This window comes from Actinia tenebrosa, unplaced genomic scaffold (genome assembly GCF_029948245.1).
Source record: "Actinia tenebrosa isolate PJP-AT-01 unplaced genomic scaffold, QUT_ActTen_1.0 PGA_scaffold2__45_contigs__length_23673736, whole genome shotgun sequence".
Lineage (NCBI taxonomy): Eukaryota > Metazoa > Cnidaria > Anthozoa > Actiniaria > Actiniidae > Actinia > Actinia tenebrosa.
Window position 1 is genome coordinate 18,583,138 of NW_028292579.1, and position 27,361 is coordinate 18,610,498.

The 27,361-nt window shown below is 38.1% G+C and overlaps 3 protein-coding genes across 3 annotated transcripts; 1 reads left to right on the plus strand and 2 right to left on the minus strand.

Moving 5' to 3' along the window:
* LOC116304735 (inactive serine/threonine-protein kinase ULK4) lies at positions 1 to 8,327 on the minus strand. Its single transcript, XM_031714513.2, has 5 exons — positions 6,487 to 8,327; positions 5,252 to 5,467; positions 4,214 to 4,356; positions 2,645 to 3,658; positions 1 to 1,307 (listed from the first exon to the last, which is right to left on the minus strand). Exons 1-5 carry the CDS (start codon positions 8,219 to 8,221, stop codon positions 444 to 446), a joined length of 3,972 nt encoding a protein of 1,323 aa, XP_031570373.1. The 5' UTR covers positions 8,222 to 8,327; the 3' UTR covers positions 1 to 443.
* Positions 8,328 to 8,643: 316 nt separating this feature from the next.
* On the plus strand, positions 8,644 to 18,909 carry LOC116304752 (unconventional prefoldin RPB5 interactor). The gene is made up of 9 exons (XM_031714534.1): positions 8,644 to 8,693; positions 8,782 to 8,816; positions 9,224 to 9,302; positions 10,220 to 10,447; positions 11,759 to 11,816; positions 13,285 to 13,700; positions 14,733 to 14,909; positions 15,886 to 15,939; positions 18,691 to 18,909. Exons 1-9 carry the CDS (start codon positions 8,646 to 8,648, stop codon positions 18,745 to 18,747), a joined length of 1,152 nt encoding a protein of 383 aa, XP_031570394.1. The 5' UTR covers positions 8,644 to 8,645; the 3' UTR covers positions 18,748 to 18,909.
* A 1,369-nt stretch (positions 18,910 to 20,278) lies between these two features.
* LOC116304754 (uncharacterized) lies at positions 20,279 to 26,579 on the minus strand. The gene is made up of 3 exons (XM_031714536.2): positions 26,447 to 26,579; positions 23,578 to 23,931; positions 20,279 to 21,350 (listed from the first exon to the last, which is right to left on the minus strand). Exons 2-3 carry the CDS (start codon positions 23,929 to 23,931, stop codon positions 20,553 to 20,555), a joined length of 1,152 nt encoding a protein of 383 aa, XP_031570396.1. The 5' UTR covers positions 26,447 to 26,579; the 3' UTR covers positions 20,279 to 20,552.
* Between the last annotated feature and the right edge of the window lie 782 nt (positions 26,580 to 27,361).

Genomic DNA, 27,361 nt, shown 5'->3' on the forward strand with positions numbered 1-27,361 from the left:
TTCTGGTAATATATATCTATATTTATTTATTTATTGATACATTTTCAACTAAAACATACTTTGTCAACCATAAAACTTTGGTAACATACACATCTTGGAACCATAAATAAAGAGCAAATCACTTAATATATATGTACATTGTAAAACTTGTCATGACCACTGTTTCCCTGCGTGTGGCATCATTTATTACTCTCACTGTTTATTGTTAGTATCTTCAGCTTCTTGTGCATTAGTCTCATAAATCTCCAAAGGAGTGTTAGTATCAGAGGTCAGGTCTAACAGCCTTTAGGCTAGTCTCTAGGTGTAACAACAATCTTCTGTAGGATTTCCTTAGCAAAAGTCTGCAGGGCCACATCCTTGGGGCTTGCCCTAGCTTGTAACACCAATCTTTTGTAGGATTTCCTTAGCAAGAGTCTGCAGGGCCACATCCTTGGGGTTTGCCCCTAGCTTGTAACACCAATCTTCTGTAGGATTTCCTTAGCAAGAGTCTGCAGGGCCGCAGCCTTGGGGGCTGCCTCTAGTTTACTAAACACATCAATCAGTGGCTGTCCATGAGCGAGTATGGACCTGGAGTGAATGGCATTAGATGAGACCATCCTCTTGATGATTCTCAACAGCTGCTTTTTTTGATTTTCATCAGCTATTTGCAAAGCCGTGGCAAAATGTTGAACATTAACTTCACTCATGGCGTCTGCGTAAAGCCCGCCAAATAATTCAGCCATAAGGTAAAGATTCTTAAGCGCTTTTTCTTGTAACTTATCATCTTGGTTCCCTAGTAAACTGATTAACATCCCCGTCACGTCTGCGAGAGGTTTAGTGTCTATAAGCAGTGCTTCAGCTGCTTGTGTCGCTTCTCCTTTAGTCTTTTCAAGAAGGGCATGCCGCACCTCTTTGGAAACATATTTCAGAATGATACTAAGTATATCCAGCAAAGGCATGAGCATTGCCGATACATCTTCACTATCAAAATTCTCGTCCGTGTCCAAAGTTGTGGTCACCTCAATGAACAGAGTCTTGACACAATCAACCAATCCTTGATGATAGAGAATCGCCATGTCAACGTCTTTGGTCATCAACACGTGACTCAACAGATTGACAATAGCTGTAGTCATGGTGATGTTACCAGCATTAGTCTGGGAGTTGGTGATGTGGAGTAGGGACAGCACGAGGTCCTGGTCCAGGAAGTCCTGGAGAATGTCTGGACAATGGTCTTGTAGTGAGGACAGCAGCTTGAGGCCATAGGCGGGTAAAGGGTTTTGGTCTTGTAGAATAGTGTGGTACTGAGGTAGGAGATTATTCCTTATGACCTGGAAAAACAACCACACAATTATAAGCATAATTATATTGAAGACTGATGGGAAAGACAGTTGGGGTGGGGAGGGTGAGGAGGGAGAGTGACAAGGGGAAGTGGGAATGCGTCGCAGGTGAATGTATAAATACAATACGATTGCCCTATATCACTATGACGTCACTGCTTGTTTATGTCGGGGATAGAATCGCCAAATCCAATAGAAAATTCAACAAAATTTGCTCCTAGCGAAACAGTTTAATCTAAAATGGCCTGGTTTTCAGATATAATATGTGTTAATATGTACTAAAAAATATTCTGAGCGTTTGCTAGCTATTCTACTTCTCTTCGTGGATTGATACGGGTTTTAGAACAATTGTCGGTGAATTTGCGTTGATTTGACCCCCTCCGACTACCATCATCCTTTGCGTTTAAACAATAGTTTGTTTTGATGTGACGTCATAGTGAAATAGGGCAATTACATACATGATAATTGTAGAGAGGCAGGGCCGTAGCCAACAGCACGGTTAGTCCGGTTTTAACCTGCACTACCCGCATTCGTTGTTCTACCTCTTCAGTTTTTGTTTTTACGTCGGACCAGCTAAAATGTGTCATTTAAAAACATCATGGAACAGACACCGATAGTTAAAAATCGTATACACCTATTTCAAAAAACGTTGTCGGTCTGAGATCTGAGATCTGAGACCGAAAGGAATCGTGGGTTGTATGTAGGCTGTAAATTGTTTGTGATTTTAATAAGTAGTTCGCAAAAAGTTACTAGGCAGATTAAGATTCCCGTTTTTCCTTCCCGCAAACGGCAAACGTGACCACGTTTTCATCGTTTCCATACATTTCACTTTACCATTTGCAAACCTTCTCGACAAAGACAAGTATTCTTTTGTTTATCTACTACTTGGAGATTTTTGCGATTCCTTTTCACTAATTTTAAAGAATATTTTAATGGTCAACTGACGTGTCACGTTTGCCGTAAACGAGAATCTTAAACTCTCTAATATCTTGATATACTAATTTTGAGCGATGACCTGCGCTGGCAAACTATCTGGGTAAGTGTATATTGAATTTTGAACGAGAAAACACTCAGTCCCCCAGAAGTCCAATCGGTCTCATATTTCTGATTTCAGATATCCAACCAACAAAATTATTTGAAATAGGTGTGTATATCTGTCTTACAATTAATGCGTTCTGTAGGTACGTTAAGAAAAAATCGATAACTACTAAAATATCTTATGAATTCGAGTTTGTTGGTCGGACATTCTGTGTTCCATTGGGAAAACTAGCCATTGTTTGGGTGAATACTCAAGCCTGATAGCCGGGATCGGTGTATTCCCCACTCACCTCATTGAGTTTGTTTGTACTGGCAACAACACTCTCTGCATTGCTGGCAGAGTTGTACACATTCTGATTATCCAAATACAGCGAGGCTACTTCAGCAAACAGCCTAAAAGACAGCGCTCTTGTGTTACCGTTGGCACTGCTCACCAACGCCACCAATATTGGTAAAATATTCACCGATACGGAACTGGCAAACTCCAGGAGAAGAGGTGGATGTTGCGTAATGCATTCTACTATAGAAAGAACCACATATGTGAGGTCTTCCTCTGCACTTGGACCAGCAGCTGTCCCAAGGCTTGTGTTACCACAGTCGATGGACATAACATGAGTAAGAAGAAGTCCAATGTCAACTAAAAAGCCATCGGTGACAATAAGAGACCTGAATGCATGGCTTGTTATCAGATGTAAGATGACGGGTAGGTTTGGTAGATGTAAGCGCAGCTGTTTTGTGTGAGCTGCTGACGGGTGTCGCCGGCCCTCCACGGAATGTAGCGAGGACAGGACGTTTTCCAGGATGTTTAGCGCCCCTTCCACTAAACATTCTACACATTTTTGAAGACAATGCATGAGATACTGAAGTGTCTCAGGCACTTCACCTTTCATCGGAGTTCCCCGTTTTTGATCTTTTTCGATGTGCATGACAAGTCGAGCTTGGCAGCACATTAATAAAGCTTCTTGATTGCACTGTACTAGTGATACAATTAGCAGGAATGCCTTGCCTCGTATAACAGCAGAATGGCTGTCAAAAATACGCATCACTTTACTGATGATATCTTTCTCTTGGATAAGTCGCTTGGACTGAGGTTTCGATGAAATCAAGCTTGCAAACATAGTCACAAGAGCTTGTTGTACTTGTGGTATTCCACTAGATAAGGCATCTTGTACGGCTTTCGAGCCTGCTTTTTCCACTACGTACTGAAAGACACCAACTGAATGACAAGAAAGGCGACACAGGGCAGAAATAGCAGTTACTTTCTGGTTATCGACGGTGCAGTGAGTGAACAGCTTCCATAATAGCTGAAACATAATACAAATGATTTATTACGATATTACTGTATGAATGAATGAATGAATGAATGAATGAATCTTTATTAAGGCAAAATCAACGACCGTGAAATCGTTACAAAAATGTAAAATATAAATAGAATATAAATATAGCTGTACAAATATCATAAAACACTTTGATTGAAAAGACACCTATTTATGAAGAAATCTTTAAATCTCTCAGTCTTAACATTAGGCATGATAAAGTTATGCCTTCGATCTCTTAAAGGACGGTTTCTGATAGGTGGTAGCATGTCCCTTAGAACGTGTTTTTCGTTTGTACTGATTTCTTTGAACAACTTGTTATCATGTTGACATTTAAGTTCTGAGATGGTAATCTTTCTGTTGGTGCATCTAAATTTAGCTGCTCGTCTGAAAAACCTGTCAATTCGTTCATGATCTTTATAATGTGACACTGCCCCCCAGACTTGTATTCCGTATGTAAAAAGTAATATAATCAGTGAATCAAATAGTTGTGATAGTTGCGCATCTTGGTAATTGTCTAATTACAGTTGTCACATATCTTACCTGTGAAGTATCATTGGATGCGAACCTTGCACAGTGCCTTCCATGGGTAGATGCAACATTATCTATAGTCTTTGCTGCGAAGTGCTGCACGTAGATGTCTTCTCCGTCATGCAAGCATCTTGTTATGATAACAAAAGTAATGGCTGAAAAGAGACAAGAAAATTTTGATTCTAAATAAAATATACAGGTTTCAGGAGCGTTTCTATAATTGTTCCTTGAATCTATCTTTACAACACAATGTGCTGTATGATCGTTTGGTAGACAAAAGAATGTGCATAGAAGTATGTACATGTAAATACATTTAATGTGGTCGTATTTTTGCATGTTGCAATGTAACTGGAATTTAGAAGTTGATTTTGAGAGAGGAAAACTGAAAGATGGCTGAAAATCCTATTGCCACAGATTCCTAAACAAGGCACAGAGAGCTGAGGTTTGATAGATATTGTAGGAAAGGTGGGGTCAAGAGGTGCATGGAGTTAAAGGGTTACCATATTATGTCTCAATGTTTCAATTGGCCCTTCTCGAAAGTATCATGGATGTGCAGAGGTTAACATAAAAAAAACCCAGAAGAAATCACACTTTTTCTTTGGGAATTCGTGGGATTTGTTTTGTATTTCCATGTTAGCCTCGCATTCAAGACAATTTTAAGAAGGGTGTATTCTGTGATATTACAGTGGGGGAGCACTAATAATCCCATCAATCCAACCCTCTGAGCTCTAGCCATTCTGAGGTAAGAATGTTGGGTAGAGAATGCCTGGTGATATTGGATACATACTACAAAAATTGTATTTGTATTAAATTTGATGACATTGTGTAGAACTTTCATACTCCCTTCTCCCCCCCCCCCCCCCCCCCCCCCCAATGAAGGATTTTTTCAGACCTCATCCCCAGAAATTTTAATTTTCTTCCATACAAACTGTAATTTTGTTATTTCTCTGACCCCACCACTCAGAATTTCCAAGTAATTCCTCTGTGGGGGTGGGGGGAATGGATAATTTCTGTAGCTACACATTCATAATTTCATGCATACGTATTTACCTGGAACATCCCATTTTGCAATTTGTCTGTTTTCAGTCTCTTCTTGTGTCGACGCATAAAACAGAAACTCCCCCAGCGCAGGGACCAGATGCTGCTTGAGCTGGGTGTTACGGAAATTATCTCTGATGACTTCTGTCAAGACTGTGAATACCTCTGTCATGTTGAAATCCTCTGAGATCAAGGTAGCACAACCAGCAAGCAAGCCGAGACAATAGCCTTGACATAAGCAAACAAATAAATATTCATATGTAATATTAAAGTATATGGCTATGGTAATGCAGTGTGTAAAAAATAAATAAATAAATAAAATAAAAAATAAAAAAAAGCAAACAAATAAATATTCATATATAATATTAAAGTATATGGCTATGGTAAAGCAGTGTGTAGTGCTGTTTGCACTAAAGTATGGTGTGGATCCTAAACATCACTATTCCAGACATTTGACATAACTGACTCAACGTTACTGGTCCAAATGACCGGCAAGGAAAAGATTGGACTGAATAGCCCCAATTCTGGCTGGACATTGTCTGATGTATGACAATTGTCCAATATTTTTTTTGCCCTGTCATAAAAAGTCCACTTTGTATAATATGCTGCACACTCTTACAGATGTAACTAGAGTCCTTGCACATGAGGACAGCAAAACCAGGACAGTGACACTAGGATGAAGATGCAAGCACATTTTTGGGTAGCATGGGTGGCGTTCGCGGCTAACGTGCCGTCTTTCACCGCTGTGAGTCCAACGGGTTAGGGTCGCTGGTTTGAGCCCTGCAGTCGCCACATGTGAATTGAGTTTGTTTGATGTGCTGTTATCTCCCTTGCCACGAGGGTTTTCTCCGGGTTCTCTGGTTTCCTCCCTCCGTAAAAAATCAACATGTGAGTTGAGTGTTGTATGTTGTAATATAGAATGTAGTGGTAGTGCGTGTGGAGGGAACCTCACGGAAGAGCCCCGTACGGGGAGCGGTGGTTGTAAAATATTATTTTATTTTTAAATTTTTTTAATGAGCGTGCCACTTTCCTTGCCATTGCTATTCCCTTTAGAGCATGAAAAAGCACCATCTGACATTCTAAAGAGGATGGCAACATCCTAAAGGACAATGACGCATGCATGAAAAACCATTTAGATATGTCCTTGCATCATGGTTTGGCATTGCTGTCTCGATGCTTGTCGATGCCTAATGCAAAGAGGAGTACACTAAGTAAATTCAATTATCATAAGCTCTTTGAATTCTTACCAATTCTTGCTTTGAGATCAACAGAAAATCCATTCTTGACTTGATATAACATGGAAGATACCAAATTAGACTCAAAAATTATATTAGCAATATCCCCATGGCGACATAACATTGCAAGATATGCCGCAGTATGGAGCTTACTGCGCTGAACAAATGCAGCATTGCCACTAGTTTTTTGATTTGGTGAGAATAAGTTGTCTATTGACTTCAAGTGTTCTGAGACATCTTCATCAGATAGATGAAGGACTTCTTCTGGCTTGAGGGCCTGACAGCACAAGGCCTTTGGATCAAACCTTGGCATTGACATCTTCTTGATTTTAATATTATCTATAATAGGAGTAACGACAAAATCGGAGGAATGAAAAATAAGATCCGAAATCTGTGGAGCAGGAGCATTATCTTCATCATTAGCAATTGCAGTTGATGTTCCTATCCCGTCCTTGTCATTGTTACTTGCAACTGTGCTTTCCTTTTGGCCACTATTTTTAATCTTCTTGTTCAAAACTACAGTGTGTTGTCTCTCAATGGAAATAGAAGCATTGTTTTTAAGAACCATAGCTTTGGATTGATTATTTGTTTGAATATTTGGGATAGATTGCTTCCCATTTCTAAGCTCTTCGGAGTTCTCGCTAAGATGGAATTGTCCTGGTTTTCTTACATTCTTTTCATCCGAACTAACTAGTTTTGATCTGTTGACTTCATGAGGCTTGCTTTTAAAGGTGTAAGTCCCTTGATTGACCCCTCTTGTATCTGATTCAGTCTCAAATAAACCATTTTCTTTACTAGTTGGCCTATTTTCTTCAATAACATCTTCAAATGCAGCTTCAGTAATAATGTCCTGAGCATTTTCATTATATTGCTCTGACACCAGCCCCTTTCTGTTGTCTTCTGTTTCAGCACATAAAAGGTAATCTAACGAGTTGTCCCAAAATGGATGCTTAATCAGGTCAGACCAATTAAGTCTCTGGGGAGGATCCTTAATGAGAAGCCTATTAATAAGACTTGTAAGATTACTAGAACCACTAATTATTTCCCCATCAATGACTTGATTTATGTCTGGACAACAATCTCCAAGAATTTTCTCTGCAAGCTCTTCTAATGTGTCTGCAGCAAAAGGCTGTTTGCCAGTGAACAGCTCAAATAATAGACACCCAAACGACCATAAATCACTAGCTTTGCTTGGTGGGGACCCCATGAGGACTTCAGGAGCCATGTAGTAAGGAGACGGTTTAGGAAGTCTTTTATCACTGCTTATCTGGGTATCATCATCTTCCAGATCAAAAATATCATCTTCACCTTCAACACATGACAGTGCAAAATCACTTAACTTTATATGCCCAGGTCCGTCCAACAATATCTTAGACGGTTTCAAATCACAGTATAAGACTCCAAGAGAATGAAGATAAAATAAGCCCTCGAGCATTTCTCTTCCAAACTGTTTTACCGTTTCTTCGGGCAAGTTTGTGTCTTGTGATATTATCGCGTCTAAACTATATCCAGTGCAAAGCTCCACAACCATCCATATGTGGTTAGTAGTTTCATACCATTCGTGGAACTTTACGATTTTAGGATGCTCTAAGTCATGAGTAATACGTACGGCATTTCTCAGCTCTAACCGTTTGGATTTGTCTACACAGTGAATGGCTACAAACTCTACAGTGCCTTTCTTCCTTCCTTTGTAAACAACTGAATAATCGCCTCGGCCAATCTCATCGTAAAGGACGTAGTTTTCCATTAGTAGATTCTTGGTCTCTTAGTTTGAACTCAGTAAAAAATTAAGAGCCATATTTTTCGTTAAAATTTATATTAAAATGTCAAACTTCGTAACGACAACAAACTGACCGTCATCTTTCTTACCATCTACAGGAACTATGGGTAATGTAATTACTGTCTAGGGAGGGCTGAGTATCCAAATGTATTAGGAAACATTTTGGCCAAAAAATAAAGAAAGAAAATGAATCTATGACCTAAAAAGAATATTTCTTATATTAAAGGAGAAATGTTTTGGAAATGATTAATTTTTATACCTAAATTTTTAATGAATTATTTTGTAAGAGATAGTTTTAGATGAGTACCAAAATGCTCAACTCTACCCACCCCACCCAAGGGGAATTCTTGTCCCTTTGTTTCCAGTCTCTTTCTTCTCGTATAATTTGAAAATGGCTGACAAGATAGACACCAAAAGACTAGAAGACCACAAGAGAAATGTAAAAATATTTTATAACATCATATTTCACATCCTAACTGCTAACTTAATTGTTTCACATCATGATTTGCTTTGCTTTTCGTTTATAGGCTATTCTGGAGTTGGAGAATCGCCTATCAATATGGTAATATATAAAGACAACAAAGTATACCTCACACATCGCGTTAGATGAAAATTTGTACAATTTAATTGGAAAAAGCCATAATAGTATCTGTCATATAAAATAACTGTGCTATTTTTCTATCTTCTGTATGTTTAGTTTTTGCTGTGTAGTTTTGCTTTTAAGAATGATGAGCTTAGAAAAATGAGGTCTGATCATGATGAAGTGTGCATTCAACTCCCCCCCCCCCCCCCCCTCCCAACACTTTTCCATTCTCCATATTTGGCTTTCACTGATTCAGACTTACTTTCGAGGACTCCCCCCACCCCTCCCATCTACATTCATCATTTTATTTGCCCTCCATATACGCGGGGGACAGACAGTATATATACTGTTATAGTACACGTACACTGGTACTTTTAAAATTGCAGGAGAGGATTCCATAATGACTATCAATCACTTCAAGAGACGCTGAATTTTTTACCACAAAAGATAAGTCATGAGATTATGGTAAGTGGATGACTTACAGCTTTGAAGTTAAACACTGATTTATCTTCTTTCTTATTTCTTTCCCTGCCTCTCCTTTCCCTTTCTCTCTTCTCCCTTGCATCCTTTTTCAGCCTATACTCCCTCCCCTTTTTGTTCTTTCCTTTCCACCTGCCTTCTTGTATGCATGTGTCTTTCACATTGACTGTATGCTCATTTATCCAATTCCTTCGTTAAATCAACCCACCCATCCATCCATCCATCCATGCACCCACACACCCACCCACACACCCACCCACCCATCCATCAATCCATCCATCCATCCATCCATCCATCCATCCATCCATGCACCCACACACCCACCCACACACCCACCCACCTATCCATCAATCCAACCATCCATCCATCCATTCCATCCATCCATCCATCCATCCATCCATGCACCCACACACCCACCCACACACCCACCCACCCATCCATCAATCCATCCATCCATCCATCCATCCATCCATCTTTTCTTCCTTTTTACTTGAATCTCTTCCCAGGTCTCCTTCCCTATAGCCCTCCTTCCTTTCCTTTTTTTTTTTTTTTAAGAAAATCTATTAAGCTTTTTGACTGTCACATCACAGTGTGGAACAATCACAACAGAGCTAGGCTCCAACTAGCTGAAAGCCCAAAGACCTTATTGGAATTTAGAAGTTGATTTTTGAGGAGGGAGGAAAATCAAAGAACCTAGAGAAAACCCCTCAAAGCACAGGAGAGAACCAACAAACGACCCTATTCACATACAACACTGAACCTGGGAATCGAATCTCAGTCAAATTTGTGAGAGGTGATTCTCTTCACCCCAACATGATATTTAACAAATTAATTATATTGTTTCTTTAGTCTCTTCTGATAAAATACAATGAATTAATGATGTATGTTTTCTTATTTTGAAGGTTCCATTTGGATCTCTGGCCTTCATGCCAGGAAAACTTGTCCATACAAATGAAATCCTTGTTCTTCTTGGAGACAATTGGTTTGCCAAGAGGTCTGCTTCCCAAGCACTTGAAATAGTTGAACGAAGACAGAAATATGTGGAAGAAAATATAGAAAGTCTAAACAAAGAATTAGAATTATTTTCTTCTCAGCTGAATTTTACTAAGGAATTTGAAAACATCTATAAGGTATGTTCAATAATTTACAGTATACACCTAATTGAAAAAACGTAGTCGGTCCAAGAAGGTCATATCATCAAAGCTAAGACCGAAAAGGATTTTGGGTACTCCGAAATGTGTATCATATTTGCATATAGACATGTAAAAATGCACAGTAGAGCAAAGTCGGTCGACCTAGATTAACAACATGCCGAAGCCATGATTCATAAAATGTGCACAGGAAGGGAAAACTGAAATACGCATGATATTAACATAATTGTTTGTCTTCCCATGCGACCCTTTGGTCTTAGCTTTGATGATATAACCTTTTTTCGAACCCGACAACGTTTTTTCAATTAGGTATATTCCATTATATTCATTACTGATAATACTTTCATTTTATACTACTTTTGGCCCCAACTAATTCAAACTGGTTACAGCTGTGCTTCTGGGTCATACATGGACTGTATAGCAGCTTCCAGAGGTGCCTTATTTGCATGCTTTCAATTTGATCCCCATTGAGCTGCACCACTGCTGACACTTTGCAGTCAAGTGATTAGCAATAACAAGTTTTTTTCCCAGGTGGGAACCCTGTGGCTGTCACCAAACTGTTTACGTTTTCTCTTATGATTAAGATCATAAGATTATGGTTTAATATTACTGTTCTCCTATCATGAATATACCCATTTTGCTTGGGTGAAATGTATTCACATTTCAGACCACACATCATTCCCTAGAGTATCATTTCTTTGTTTAACGGTTGTACATAAGAAGACACATGAATATGGATACAACTCAAACAAAGAATCTTATTCTCAAGAGAATGACACATGGTCAAAAAATGGGAAAACGATAAAGGAAAGCTATAAAGGTCTATCAAGGTTAAGACGTGTGATAACATGAAACATCTGATTGCTTTATGTTTCATTGAAAAAAAGGATAGCACTTAATAGGCAGTGGCTAACAAACCTGTGGCCCTCATTCCATGATCGAATTGGAATTTAGTAGTTGATTTTTGTGGAGGGAGGAAAACCGAAGAACCCGGAGAAAAGCCCTTGAAGCACAGGAGAGAATCAACCAACAACTCTACTCATAATACAACACCGAACCCGGCAGGACTTGAACTGGGGTCGCATTGATCAGAGGCGAGTGCTCACATCGCTACGCCACCCGTGCTTCCCATTGAAATGTTTGAATCATCTCAAAACTATAAATAAATCACTTAGCATATGTCCTCTTGCTTACATCATTATTTTAAGACTATGTTTGATGTTTGGTGCAGAGTCTATATGTTAATTTCAGAAACATTTCCAACAGACCCTATTTTTTCAAATCATACAGGTTGATTCTGGAATGATAGAAATAAAAGAAGAAATAAAAGATAATGGAAAACCAAAAGGTAATAGATGTTTAGGCAGTAAGATGTTCCCTGTTGTCATCTCATGTTTTTAAATTGATATGCTTTCTTTGCTTTTTGCCAAGCGTGGGTAGGGAGGAAGGTACTAGGAGTAGTTCAGTGATAAGATGTGCTTGTGATTGACCCACCCCCTTTACTCAAATATCTTCAAAACTAAAAGTCAGATGAATGTACTGTTTGTTTGCACACATGTCGTAATATTGTGTATCTAAATAGCCACTACACACTAGAGAAAAACGTTTGGGCATGCATGTTTTCTAAGTTTTTTAAGAGTTTTAGAAAAAAATCGTTTTCTTAGAGTATATTAAAAATTCCGTAAGTATACTTTTGTGTAGACTGGTTCCATGAGTGGTTTTTTTCACTCTTTTGTCGTACGACCGCAATCCCACAAGGAACAAAACCTTATGGAATCAGTCTTTTGTGACACTGGCCTTAAGTTTCGAAAAACTGTCTTTAGTTTTGGAATTTCGTGATGTCCATTTGTCAGACAAAATTTGAAATCTAAATTTACATATTTTTAAGATTGGGATACACGGTGCAACATTGCACGCAACATAACTGTTGCATCGTGTCTACCCCTGAAACTCGTTGCACGCAACATTGCATGCAACAAATCTGAAGTTGAATCGCGCTCTAAAAATTCATTGTGTGAATATGGCTACAGCATTGCATGTAACATTTTGAAACTCCCAGCCAATCAGCTTACACCTAATTCATAACCGCTGACTAAATTTCTTAGCATAGCAGCGTGACACTAGCGATATTGCGTGATTTTGTTGCGACGTGTGTCACCCCGATTCAAATTTGTTGCGTACAACGTTGCGTGCAATGTTGCACCGTCTGTCCGCGCCTTTACAATAGTACAAAGACGTTTTCAACTACTTTGCATATGGGCTGTCAGCATGCGCAGACGTTTTTCACTCTTATCCGGACACCCGGGGGGGGGGGGGGGGGGGGGGGGGGGAGGGGATAGGTAAAAGTTAAATAGCGCAGCGCACTGATTCTAAAAATGCCTTAAAGATTCGGACAAACATTGCATTCTGTTTAACCGCTACGAGGATTATACGAACCGATTTTATTATTTTTACTTAAAGTTACAATAATAACCCATGTAAACTAAGATCAACTGCGATCGGCTGTGAAAATTATCTGCTGAAAGTAAACTTGTAAGTTTGTTTGTCCGAATTTCGCCTTTGTCTTCGTTTTTATGACGTCACGACTGCACTGCGCTATTATATAATATTCAATAATTAGATCTTATTAACCGAGCGGGAGGTCTGTACGGGATAATCTTGACTGAGGTCTGTACCCGACCGAGGTCAAGATTATCCCCTACAGACCGACCAAGCTCGGTTGATAAGAGTTTTATTATATGACCACTATTTTGATATTAGCTTGCACCTTAAAGTGAGTTCTCACAAACACATTTCAATTTTTGTTTGTTTTGAAGGGCCAAGAATAGCACACGAAAAGGCCAAAACGTTTGCACCCAAAAAGGTAAAGCAGTTTCAACGCTGCAAAGTAAAAGATATGAGTGATGAAGACAAGGAATTATTTGCAAAGCTGGACAGACTTGAACTCAACGAAACCAGGAATAAAGAACTTGAAAATCTTGGTACATCTGAAAGATTCAAGGATTCAGAAACTGTAAAATATGATACTTGGAGTTTACCAAAACGAACTGAGGTAAAGTTTGCGGATGAGTTAAAACTTAAGGGCTCGGACAGTGATGACAGTGATGACAGCAATGACAGTGATAACAGCAGCGGTGCCGAAACAGAAGACCAAGATAACATTAAGACTATTATGGTGAATTTTACTAATCCTACAAGTGGATCTGTTACGGTGAATGATCAAGCATGTGTGGTATGGAAATAGATTTTTTTTTACTTTAATAAATTAATATTCTATTCATTTTTTATTTCATTAATTTCAAAATTAATTAATTGAATTAAAGTAAATTGTGCTCAAGCAATGTCAGGTGTGCTTGGAGACAAATTATGAATGATTTATTCAACGAAACATAACATAAGGATTAAAAATATAATGTACTTATTGACTGAGTGGGAGGGCCGTACGGAAAAATATTTGGCTCGAGGTGATGCCGTACGGACCTCGCGCGTACAAATGACCGAGAGCCAAATATTTTCCCGTACGGCCCGACCTAACTCAGTCAATAAGCATTTTATCATATGACCCTCACGAAAATAAAAATAATTAAGAAAAAGAAAGCGCGCGGATTCGAGCAGGTCCGGACGGGTTTTTCCGGCCCGCTTACGTCAACCCGTCCGGCCCCCATCACGTGACTTTTTCCAATGGTTTTATTAGAGCGCGCCAGTAGGGCCGTATGGGTCATATGATAAATATATTTATTATATAATTAACTATGAAATATCTATTTTTCTCTATTTCGAAAAATTGATATCTTCACACGTGAAAATAACATGTTATTTTCACGCACGTGTGAAAATAACACCATTGCGATGGCTATTCAAAAATCCACGGAAAGAATTGCCTGAAAAAGCCAAAACATACTTCATTGATAATAATTATATAATAAAAAGAATATTACATGGGCGCTTGGAGATACGCAATTTATCTTTTCGTGTTGAAAATCTCTCACTCGTTCGCTGCGCTCACTTGTGAGAGATCTTTTCAACACTCGAAGATAAATTTCGTATCTCCGCGCGCCCATGTAATATCCTCTATTTATTCAAGTTGAAGGATTATACTTTTTTCCGCAAAATTGCAAAATTAAAGTGTATGCGACGACGTCCAAAATTGTAAAAGTCGTGTAAAAAGTAAGCATTCAAATGCTAATTCAGATTTTCTAATAATGTTTTCCAGCAGCTGAATGGACAACAGTTTAATATTGTATTTTTTTATATGTTTTGTTAGTCACCATCAGAATCAGAATCAATCACGGCTCCTTCAGACATCTATCTTCATTATAATCCAGCACCAAAGTCTATACTCAAAAGCTCAAGTACAGAGAAGGAGAGTTTGGGGGAGCCACTCACGAAGCCATCAAATTCAGATGAATTTAGAAATGAAAAAGAAAGTGATCGTGAGAAGGTAATAGTTTTAGGATAGCTATATATTATTGATAGATCTATTCAGTCACATTCAAGGGCACTATCTTCAGTCCTCCGCATACTATTTGGGAGCTTAATTAAAAAAGCTTGGGGCGAGGACTTCGTTTTCGGCGGGATAATACAGGCATCCCAGACCTCCTATATATCCTATATTTCCTATAATTTGTATAGGATCCTATAAAGAACCTATATTTAAAGAAAACCTCCTATATTTCCTATAAATAGGACGACTGCTGATTGATACATTTATATTTTACACAGTTTAGAATATTTGGCGAAGGAAATAAAATGCCCCCCCCCCCCTTTTTTTTTTTTTTTTGGTTCTGTTTTTTTTATGGCTTTTTAGTTCCGCAAATCATTGCCTGTGCACCCTCCCTGAAACAACCTCTGGCTGATCTAAGTCAGGGCATGGCTAACTCACAGATTGAACCCTGAAACAACCTCTGGGATGATCTAAGTCAGGGCATTGCTAACTCACAGATTGTACCCTGAAACAACCTCTGGCTGATCTAAGTCAGGGCATGGCTAACTCACAGATTGAACCCTGAAACAACCTCTGGGATGATCTAAGTCAGGGCATTGCTAACTCACAGATTGTACCCTGAAACAACCTCTGTGCTGATCTAAGTCAGGGAACGGCTAACTCACAGATAGAACCCTGAAACAACCTCTGTGCTGATCTAAGTCAAGGAACGGCTAACTCACAGATCAAACCCTGAAACAACCTCTGGGCTGATCTAAGTCATGGCATGGCTAACTCACAGATTGAACCCTGAATCAAACTCTGGGCTTATCCAATTCAGCACATGGCTAACTCGTACTTTAGCAATAAAAAAATGAGGGGAAAGGGGGTTATAAGGAATAAATATAAGGGAAAAATGACGCTTGTGTGTGTCAAGGGAAGCGTCTTTTTTTTACCGATAACTAAGGAATTTGTTTCATCTTTTTTATCACAGGCATTCTCAGGAAAAATCATCGAAAGATCGGCAGATAGCATACCAATTCAAATGGTAAGTTCACAAGTTTATTCTTACTCTAAAGCCTTGGCCTTTCCGAGATGCGCGAGAAAACTGTTAATAATAGGACGCGCGCACTGAATGATGGTTTTGTTCTCGGTCTGTTTTACAAGAGTTTGTTAAGCTTTCCGCCATGTTGAAAAAAATGGCGTCCCTTAAGATAGTCCCATGATTCAGCGCGCGTCCTTCTCGTTACCAGTTTTCTGCGCGACCTCCGAAAGGCCAATGCAATAAAGTCTTGGAAAGACTTTGAGCTGCATTATTTAGGTACTACTTGAAAGTACTCCAGTCACAAAACTGGCTGATTTTAAGGACCCTTTTAGCTTGGATATATTTTCCCTCCATTTCAGGCCACGCATCATTCCCTAGAGTATCATTTCTTTGTTTAATGGTTGCCTATGAGAAGACACATGAATATGGAAAGCACTCAAATAAAGAATTTTATTCTCAAGAGAATGACACGTGGTCTGAAATGGGCCAAAACATGACGCCCAATCCGTAAATTGGTCGCTATACTATTTGCTAGAAATTTTTCTGGACTTCATTTTTCCCCGGTTTTCCCAAATAAACGTTCTCAAGATATGAAGAAATAGAAATTCATAATGAATTTTTAAGATATAAAACAGCTCTTGGTTTTAGATATTCTCGTCTAAACGCTCGCCATGCTGAAAGAAAACCAGCTTAAGAAACCACAATGTTTTTTTTTTTTTTTGCATGATGGGGCAAACATGACGTCATTTTAAATACTCTCGATATTTTTGAATAAGACGCGTTATTTCATGATAGGACGTTTGCATGCTGTCATTTGACTCCTGCTACCATAATGCTCCGCGAATTTTCTTTCTTGTTTAATTTTGTATTCCCTCATGAGAATAGTATTTAAGACAAGAAATTGTGCAAGGGAGTCTGGTAGTAGAGGTCAATGACGTCATCGTGCAAACGTCCTGGAGATTGAGGTTTTCTACAAATATTGCACTTTCTCAGTTTTTTCCTTACTTTCAAAACTTTGATAATTGTTTTAGAATTCAAGTTAAAAACGGCTCTCGCTTGATATTTTTTTAATCTATATATTTTGATCCTGACCATATTTGTAAAACGCTAAATTATTGTAGTTAGAATTATACTGAAGCATCGATACAGCGCTGCAAATCTCACAGGGTAACTGTAATCCTGAACGACAGAGTTTGAATCGCACATTCATCTCAACCGTTTTTACTATTCATGCGCATGCGTAGCCCTCATTTGTATATTAATTTCCACTAGTCTATCACTTTATATTTTCTCATTCTTTACAAAAAAACTTCTCCTTCAAACCCGATTCAAATGAAGCTTCAATTTCGATTGTTACCCTAAGTTTTAGTGTTAATTTAGTCTAGCCTGGGTTTTCAAAAGCATCCCACATGGACATGCAATGATCATAGGTTCTTAACCTTTAGCGGCAAACGACATTTTTGGGTCTGCTGGTCATAGCAAGGGGTTAATCATATATGGTCTAGGGGCCGACTAACCTCTCCCTTAGGTTTCGGCCGAGCTTCCTGATCAGTCTGTAAATCCAGGGATACTGAGCGGTGTCGGGGCCGAAATCTCCGGCATAGCCGTAAATGCTTTGCGCTGCCATACGACGGTTCAGCATTCGATGTCTGGAAGTATGGTCCTGGTTATTTAATCAAATAAATAAAATGATCTTATAAATACAAGACTTTCTAGAAATTAAACTTTTAAAGTTCAAGGCAGTTTTTTTTCTATTCTTCCATTATTTGTGTGTTTTTACCTCAGTAATATTTAAATCCTATTTTGCACTACGTTATCTAGATCTATCACATTTTCAATATTTCTTTATCATTTCTCTGGAATTTAAAATTGGCCTCCTTTTCAAGAGGATTACAGGATTAGAAAAAGTATAAATGGAAAAAAACAAATTGTGCGAAACATTTGGGAAGACAAATCTTTTGTAACCGTTTTTTCTTTTTTATGCCAATCAACATGGCGGCCATCCTTCTTTTAGTAATAAATGCCTCGTAAACACTAGGTGTTAGATGGTTGTTAATGCTGGATTTATCATTAAAATACTTAGTATCAGCTCATTCCACTAGTAGGAGAAATAAACTAGAGTGGTTTTCATAAATCCTAGGAATACACTTATGCGTATTTAGTGCTATTACACTCTAATTCTTCTGTCTTCTGTTGTATATTGATCTGACTGTTTCACTCTAACGAATACAGTAATGATGAAAAGGTAAATTATACACCGTGAAAAGATGAAAAAACTTAGGGCTAAAAGAGCTCTTTTACTCCGACGAAGGACTAGCGTCCGAAACGTCAGTAAGTTTTTTCATCTTTTCACGGTGTATAATTTACCTTTTCATCATAACTGTTTCATTAGAAACACCGACGCAGCTCACACTAGTTTTTAGCTAGTTATATCTTCTAACGAATACACTTTGTTTCACGGTTAATTTATGAAAACCACTCTCGTTGTAATGCAGTAAAATGATTCATTCAGTGATTTGAAATAAAAGCTCGTGAAACTCGGTGGGTTAGTCTGCGTAGCGGCGCTCTAGGGGATTTTTCCCCTCCCACCTTCCCCAATCCCTTAGAGCGCCGCTACGCAGGCTACGCGTGGCTTGATTTTTACTCCTCTGCTGCTTCAAATCTCATGGATGTTTTTTTTAAGGACTCCTTGCACGAACAATCTCTCAATTCAGGTCACAAGTATCTCAGATTTCCTTTAACTTCTTTTTTCAGGCTTCTGAACCAAAACCAAAAAGATTATCAAGATTTAAAGCACAAAGAAAGTCTTAGATAAAATAGTTTTTCGTCAGGATTTGACGTCATTTCCTGTCAGGTTCATCAGCTGAATGTTAAGGCTGACAGCATATGGTGGTCAGTGTTTGTCCACCATTTGGAGCAGATAATGAGATTCAAACACCCTTATCAGCTGATTAAAGCCAAGCAATAATAAGATCAAGTGGTATGGATTTTTAGGCACTATATATGTAAGGTTGGTTATATCTTGGAACATAGTCAAACCATGGGAAAGGCCTTCCTGCCTGGCAGTATAAAATGAACTCTACACAAACCACTTGTTCTTGGGGTGAATGGGACGACATTACTGCCATTTTAGTTGACCTTGATAAAAGATGAGTTGGTCCTGGTGTCTTTTGTCATGTCAATCAACATGGCAGTCTTTTGTCCTTTTATTCTCTTGGGAAGGGATGCACGACACGATTGCACAACGATTGACCACGATTGACGTCAAAGGAGCTCAAGTTGGAGGACAAAACAGAAGAATTTCCATTTCCCAAGACAATCTCCTAAGAATTGGAAAACTATTGTTTTGCCCTCCAAATTGAGCTGCATTTCGCGGACGTGCTGCAAGGGGTCTATTCCTCGGTGTTTACGTCATATCACAACAGTCGCTAGTCTCCCTCGCATCCGTTTTTAGTGTCGGTCGTCACGCAACGCTCCCTCGCGTGACGACCGACACTAAAAACGGATGCGAGGGAGACTAAACAGTCGCCGATCTCACCCATAATTTAATAACCGCAACGTGAAAATGAGTATATAGTGTGGATATATTACTGTCTGTTAATCTGCCTCTCTGGGGGTCTTTTCTTTTTCTCTCAGTTGCTCATTTATTCGGGAAACGAAACAAATAATACAAACGCACAAACTCAACGCAATTCAATGACTTAAATGCACATATAATGGTGGCTTCGCGAATTTTACAGTTTTGGGAAGGACATAGTTATGTTACAAACCAATGAAGAAATCACTTACCCCTAAGTATACGAAAAGAATGACTAGAAATTTTTGAGTGAAAAATTTCGGACGATATCCATCGTCCATCATCAGTTTAATGACTCACTATAAGTGTATTACTTTGAAAAACTATAAAGCCCTAGGGACTAATACGTATTACAATGAAGTACTGTAAAGCCCTACCCCTAAGCAAAAATAACCGGGTAATAACGTACCATGATATCTCGCCATTACATAGGTATAAGATACTACGATATCTTGCTATTACATTGGTGTAAGGTACTACGATATCTTACCATTACATTGGTATAAGGTACTACGATATCTAACCATTATATTGGTATAAGGTACTACGATATCTTACCATTACATTGGTATAAGGTACTACGATATCTTACATTACATTGGTATAAGGTACTACGATATCGTACCATTACATTGGTATAAGGTACTACGATATCTTACCATTACATTGGTATAAGGTACTACGATATCTTACTATTACATTGTTACAAGGTACTATGATATCTTACATTACATTGATATAAGGTACTATGATATCTTACCATTACATTGATATAAGGTACTACGATGTCTTACTATTACATTGTTACAAGGTACTATGATATCTTACATTACATTGGTATAAGGTACTACGATATTTTACCATTATATTGGTATAAGGTACTACGCTATCTAACCATTACATTGGTATAAGGTACTACGATATTTTACCATTATATTGGTATAAGGTACTACGCTATCTAACCATTACATTGGTATAAGGTACTACGCTATCTAACCATTACATTGGTATAAGGTACTATCTTATCACAATGGGAGCTTTACTGTGATCCGAACCAATACTGAGTGGTTGAGTTTCTATATCGGTTGCACGGAAAAAGAGGATTTTGAAAAATATAGTAATAAGCATTACCAAAATAACTTTCCGTGAAGGATATATTCGTCGTGCAATTTGGTACCATACTCCTCTCACTCAAAAGAGCAAAATACTGATATCTTGTACAATCTCTTACGACTGTTGCTGAGCAATTGGTACATTTTGTTTTCAAGACATTAATTTCTTCGAATCTTTTACACTGAACACCATTTGGCAACGATGTGAGATCGATGTGGTCAAATTTTGCTACAATGTAATTATCAAAGACCGTGTGGTGTTTATCGTATTCACAGGTTACTCTCCAGTGAGGGGATCGTTTACGAAGAGCTAGTTTTTCTGATGAACCAATATTATGCTGATAGAAGGAATATTTTATCTTCCTATCCTGTTTAAGATTCTTGCATGCATCATAACCTCCAAAAGGATGAACACCAAATGATAGCACCATTGTCCACGTGATGTTGTCACTGGATCTGAAATCACAGTACACCATGGTCCCAACACTATTTGATGTGAGGTAGACTTCAAACCATCGATTTTTGGATATTCCATCTTCTTTCAAGTCAGCACAGCTTCTTGGCTTGTAAATCTCACAGCGATGTCCAGTGTAGCGGCGATTCTTACACTTGCATTGGAAACGTCTTTTCTGGTTGGCGCAGAGCTCTGTACACGTGCCTCCGTGAACACAAGGATTATTTCGGCAGCATCCGTTGAGACAGCCAGTATTACTGCTAATATTACCCTGAAAACATTACAGCCAGTATTACTGTTAATATTACCCTGAAAACATTACAGCCAGTATTACTGCTAATATTACCCTGAAAACATTACAGCCAGTATTACTGTTAATATTACCCTGAAAACATTACAGTCAGCATTACTGGTATAATTATAATTTGGATCGTTTCCATTCGCATTCTTTCAAGGGAAAACTATGACTTATGGAATCAGTCTAGTATAGTTTGGGACGATAAAATTAATGTACATGTCTGTCCATTTTGGAAATAATTGATTTCAAAAAAATTCCTGTCTGCCAAATTGGACTCGGCCTATCGGCCTCTTGCAATTTTGTCAGTCCTCGGAATTTTTTTCATCCAATTATTTCCAAATTGAACAGCGTTTAGCCTTATTACCTATACAAACATTACAGTCAGTATTACTGTTAATATTACCCTGAAAACATTACAGTCAGTATTAATGTTAATTAGGGACTGGTCATTATTTATCGCGAGGGTGTTGGGGGGGGGGGGGGGGGGGGGCTGGTGCAAATAGGGGGTGGGTCAGTATTTTTTATGCATAGGTTTAAGCAATAATAATAAACATTTAAAAAATTTCTAAATTCTGATTGGCTGACAGCAGTGCAGTTCAAATGAAATACCAGTGCAAAAAAATGAAATACCAGTGCAGATTTCAAATTTTTAGGGTTCTGATTGGCTAAAAAACGAGAGAAATTGAATTAGCCAATCAGATTATAGCAGTTGCCATTGCAACAGAACAGCCTTCTCTCCCTGGAAGTTCTCAGACAAATTCAAGATGGCGGATTTTCATCTTAAAAATGGATTCAAAAATGCTAAAAAAGTCAAGCTTCATCAGCTGAAAACCAGCAGAAAGTTTGAGAATAGCAAAAGGAAGACTCGCTGCTTGTTATTTGAGAATTAAGAAGGAAAGAAAACATCAGTTGGGCCATTTTACAGCTGTTCAAGGTCACTTTACGCGAAAGTTGAAGCGAGAGACGTTGAAACTTGATGTTAAACTTCAAGAGCTTTCGCCTACTTTATCCATAAAGAGGTACATAATACTTCTGTACAAAGAAAGCAGCTTATTCAACCTTCCTTTGAGTGTCTAGGAATTGAAAAAAGAGGATATTTGATGATTTATGTAAGTTTCGCAGAATTTCTTCGCAATATGCTTACTTGTTTTTTCAAAAAATCAGTCAAATATTTGAAGTCTTGAAGATGAAAAAAATGATTGCTAAACATGTTTTTACTTTTTAAAGATCAAAAGTAATCTTTGTTATTCATATTTCTTTCCTGTTTTGTAAATAAAATATTGTTTTGTAAACCGATTTTTGACAAAAATAATCTCAAAACAAACAAGTTCTTCGCTTCGTGCATTTTTTCCAACACGTCTTTTTTCTACCTAATTTGGTTGAATTTTTTAATGTATATTATTAAAAGGTAAAAAGATGATTTCTCGTTCAATTTGGATTAATTAATCGGCCTACGGTCTCACGCAATTACGGACTTTTTGAAAAACAAACTCGTGCAAATTAATTCCAAATTGAACTCGAAACCATCTTATTACCTATACAAATCAGCAAAATCAGCAAAAATCATGCTTCAAAAGAAGGGGGTCAGCAAAAATCAAGCATAGCATATTTCATAATGCACCAGCCCCCCCCCCCCCCCCCACCCCTCTCGATGAATAATGACCAGTCCCTTAATATTATCCCGAAACAAAAACAAAACAAAAAAAAACAAAAACAAAACAAAACAAAAACAAAACAAAAACAAAACAAACAAAAAAACGAACAAACAAACAAACAAAACAAAACAAAACAGGATCGTACCACATGAATAGCACATCATTACTGGTTCATATGAAAAGACAAATATATTTTTCGTAGCTGCGCTGTACAGACTGCTTTTCTATTGCAATTAATAGGAATATAATTTTTGTTTAATCAGCCCTAACAACTCCTCTAAATGAACAACGCTCCTTAGAAATCCTTAGAAAAAATATCGCCCTGGGACCTCAACGTTGTCCGGCTGTGTATATGATCGGTTCCCTTACCTGTAGTATAATGGTTAACACAGTACATTGGACTAGAAAACCGCTGAAGACGTGGGTTCGATTCCAGCCAAGGGCATACGATATTTTTCTGTTAACTAGTCCGCGTGGACAAACGTATCAATAGAGAAAGTAAAACAACAACATATCAACAAAACCACACAAAAAATTGTGCTTACCATGTTCTCTCTTACAAAATGGTAATATTTCCAAGAGACTCTGAACTGAAGAAGCTCTGGGCTCATCTTCTCGGTCGAGTTGTTGAGTAGGCAGTTGTTTTGTTGTCCTCCCTTGAGATAATTCATGGACAAGCAGCTACAGTTCTGGTGACATTCTCTGAAGCATTCCACTTCATTGATGGTCGTGGTGACGAGGAACGTGCTGTGGGCCAGCAAATGGTCGTATATGACGTCACTGTTGACGAAGAAACTGTTTCTCTCGTAGTTGAGGGATGGGCAGTTTGTCGTTACTGAGGACAAGCAGAGAGCTGATAGAAGTATGGAAAACCGTAGCAAACCAAGAGTAGTCGTCATCTATGTACAGAAAATAAGCAGGTACACGTATAAGAGACTGTGTGTTCAAAACCAAAGAGCTGATTATAAAAGAGCGCGCAAAGGTTTTTTTTAGCCACTCTTGTGTGGCAATGTAATCGCCTCGCATTCCAGTGCTTTAGGATTACTTTACACGCGTAGCCATAAAAGGTTTTCATTGTCATGGGGATGTTATATAAACATGGCCATCACGAGACAGGACATTCTGTCTGACTGCTTTAAAAAAAAGTAATTGCAAGACGTTTTAATATTTTTTTCTGGGCACATTATTCATGCTGGTTCAAACTAAAGAAAGAAAATGGGCTGTCAAGAGATCGTTTTTGAGACAATGAAATTTGAATATTACCATCCAAGCAAGTTTTCGAAAGAAAAATGACGGAGGTTTGGCCGGCGCACAAAATAGTGCACTGCCCCATAGTTAACTATGATCGCTCTAAAAAACAAATAACTAAGAAAGTACTTTTAGAAACAGCTACTTTAACATTATTTTCGAGAATTTATTCCCCACTGCGACGTAGCAGTACAATGCAACGCCGTTGTCACTGAGTTCTTCTGTATCAATGACCTATAGAACTACGACCCGATTCATTCGTTTTGACTGCGCCCCTTGAACGCACAACAACAACAACAACAACAACAACAACAACAACAACTTTATTTAATGAGGGTGGCACTAAATAGTGTACTACACTAATAAACTTGTGGCCCTCAATATAAAACTACTAATATTTACAAATTTAAAAATATGAAATATATGTAATAACAACTATCAACATGACTTATTAGAAAAATTGACTATAGTATAATAAAACATTACATCAAGATTGAAATGAACTATTTAACTGTGAAGCTCAGCGACACCACGCTCACGCGGACGACGCAGCGACGTAGCTGAACGTAAATAATATACTTCAGCAACGTCGAAACGCCGCCCCATGAACACGACGCCGCCAAACTTCACAGCCAAATTAAACAGGAATCTATATTATAAATGTAAAAGGGTAAAATTGAAATGGAATAAAATGAAAAGAAAATTAGGGGAAAAAAATAATAATAAAAGAAAACTATAGATAAAAATGTGACAAAAAAGTCTGCTCTTCGAGAAATTTCCGGCGAAGAGCGCGTTTAAACAATTGAACTGTTGCTTGTTTCTTAATGTCCGCACTTAAATTGTTCCATTTTTCTATGGCGCTAACTATGAATGTTCTTCCTCCTTCAACGCAAGCGTTTTTCTATGATCGAATTGAAAGTAGTTACGTTTTTTCTCGAACTTTTTGAAGGAAATTTTTTATAAACCTGTTGTTTTAAAAGAAGTTTAATGCGTGAAAAATAAGTCCCGTGCGAAATGTATGCGGTTCCTCATCAATAAGATTATTCAAGGTTGAGGGCAGTAGCCTTAAATTCATCAGTATTTTCAACATCTGCGTGGGGAAATAAACTACATCTGACGTGATATGTTAATCAGACGCAGTTTCAATTCCTTGCATGAATTTACTTTTCTGAGACAAAATTGAAAACAAAATGATAGAAAATTTGGAAATTACGGAGATTTGAAAGATAATAGTCCGAGTATTTAAAACGAATTTAGAAAATGACGAAATGATTTAAAAAAAAAAAAAGAAAACACCACACAATATACAATTATTTGCTGAGAAAAATGGCATGTATGGTAACATTTGCGATCGTGGAATAAGTTCTTATCCCATGCCGAAGAGCACAGCCAAATAAATAATTAAATGTCTATATATCGAGGGAAAATGTTAAAAAAAAAAACGATCTTTAAAAGGACGACCAAATTTTTATAGCTTGGAAAACTCATTCTTAAACACAATATGAGGAATTTTAGGTTTCTCATCATATTATGTTAACACAAGTATCATTTCAAATCATTTTTTCCTTTATTACCGACCGATATGGACTGAGAGGGCTGTAAGATGATTGCAAGGCTCATCTTTGAAAATATTAACGGATAATATTTGACGAAGGATAAGAAAGAAAGAAAGAGAGAGAGAGAGAGAGAGAGAGAGAGAGAGAGAGAGAGAGAGAGAGAGAAAGATGGAAAGAAAGAGAGAAAGATGGAAAGAAAGGAAGAAAGAAAGAAAAGAAGAAAGAAAGAAAGAGAGAGAGAGAAAGAAAGAAAGAAAGGAAGAAAGAAAGATGGAAAGAATGAGAAAATGAGAATGGAAGCGGACAAGGATTAACAAATAATAAAAAAGAAATAAAAAGAAATGGAAACAGAAAATTGACGATAGAATGGAGTAGTAAGGAAGTAAAAATAAAAACTGAATGAGAAACGAAAATCCCGTACACTCGGAAAAAGAAGTCCGAGAAAGGAACGACCAAGTCTTTAAAAAAAAATCGACCAATTGAAGTCGCCAACGTAAAAACAGGAAAAAAAAGAAAAGAAAAGAAAAGTCGATGGCCCTAAATGAGCAAACGTAGTTTTCTTGCGAGCTCGATTATATTATGCAGTTAAGTCTCTAACGTTGTTACTTACATTCAACGAAGCGAAGCAAATGGAGTAGTTGTTTTTCGTGAAGGTTTTTCGTTAGTCAGCTCACTAGTCTTAATTCGAACAACAGTAAGTCTCAATTAAAGTTTCTCCGTGTGTTAGTTCTTTAAGTACGGATGGTACGTTTACTTTTCACGCATCAACACTTCGAAACTTTGTTCATCTTGACATAAAATTGAGCAACTATAAGAATATTTCAATTCCATAAAGGAACATTTGAGATAATTAAGCAGCAAGCTGTGATAACAAAAAAGCATCTGCAACTCGTTGTTTATTGGGGGCGAGGACGGGGAGGGGGGGAGGGGGAAAGGGGAAGGCTTCCTAATCTCGTTCCCAGAGCCAAGGTTCCTCTTCTTCAGCACCGAGGAAAGATAGGCTCTGGCTGTAGCAGATTCTGAATAAGTTAGCTTCCACTCCGTGAATATCTCGGAGCGTGGAAGTTTCAACTGCGCATGCCTAAATCACAAGCTAGCCGTTGTTTGGGTCAATCTCGTACCCAGAGCCTGCGTTTCTTCTGGCCTGCGGCGAAAAACGAGGGCTCTGGCATAATCACAGGTAGCCCAAGCTTGGTGGTGTCCTGTTATAAGGAAATGTATGGAGATTCATCAAAAATTTCAATAAAATCATTGAAACGTGAAATAAAGCCTCGCTGAATTTAGCCCGTTTTAAGATTTTTTTCCCTTCTTACTGGTGGGGAAAAAATCTTAAAACGGGCTAAATTCAAAAAATAACCACGCAGAGCGAAAGAAGTGCTATTTCTCAATGATCGGGTAAAATTTCGAGGCTTTATTTCACGTTTCAATGATTTTATTGAAATTTTTGATGAATCTCCATACATTTCCTTATGACAGGACACCACAGGAACCAAGCTTGGGCTACCTGTGGCATAATCCATTTTTT

Bases quoted from the DNA above. Each gene is read 5' to 3' on its own strand.
- LOC116304735 (XM_031714513.2), bottom strand. From the start codon at position 8,221: ATGGAAAACTACGTCCTTTACGATGAGATTGGCCGAGGCGATTATTCA. The intron at 5,468-6,486 runs GTAAGAATTCAA...GCTTATGTCAAG, and splicing joins TGATCTCAAAGCAAGAATTG to GCTATTGTCTCGGCTTGCTT. The intron at 1,308-2,644 runs GTGAGTGGGGAA...TTGTTTTTCCAG, and splicing joins GTACAAACAAACTCAATGAG to GTCATAAGGAATAATCTCCT.
- LOC116304752 (XM_031714534.1), top strand. From the start codon at position 8,646: ATGGCTGACAAGATAGACACCAAAAGACTAGAAGACCACAAGAGAAAT. The intron at 8,817-9,223 runs GTAATATATAAA...TTAAAATTGCAG, and splicing joins GAGAATCGCCTATCAATATG to GAGAGGATTCCATAATGACT. The intron at 15,940-18,690 runs GTAAGTTCACAA...TTCTTTTTTCAG, and splicing joins ATAGCATACCAATTCAAATG to GCTTCTGAACCAAAACCAAA.
- LOC116304754 (XM_031714536.2), bottom strand. From the start codon at position 23,931: ATGACGACTACTCTTGGTTTGCTACGGTTTTCCATACTTCTATCAGCT. The intron at 21,351-23,577 runs GTAAGCACAATT...TAATGTTTTCAG, and splicing joins ATTTTGTAAGAGAGAACATG to GGTAATATTAGCAGTAATAC.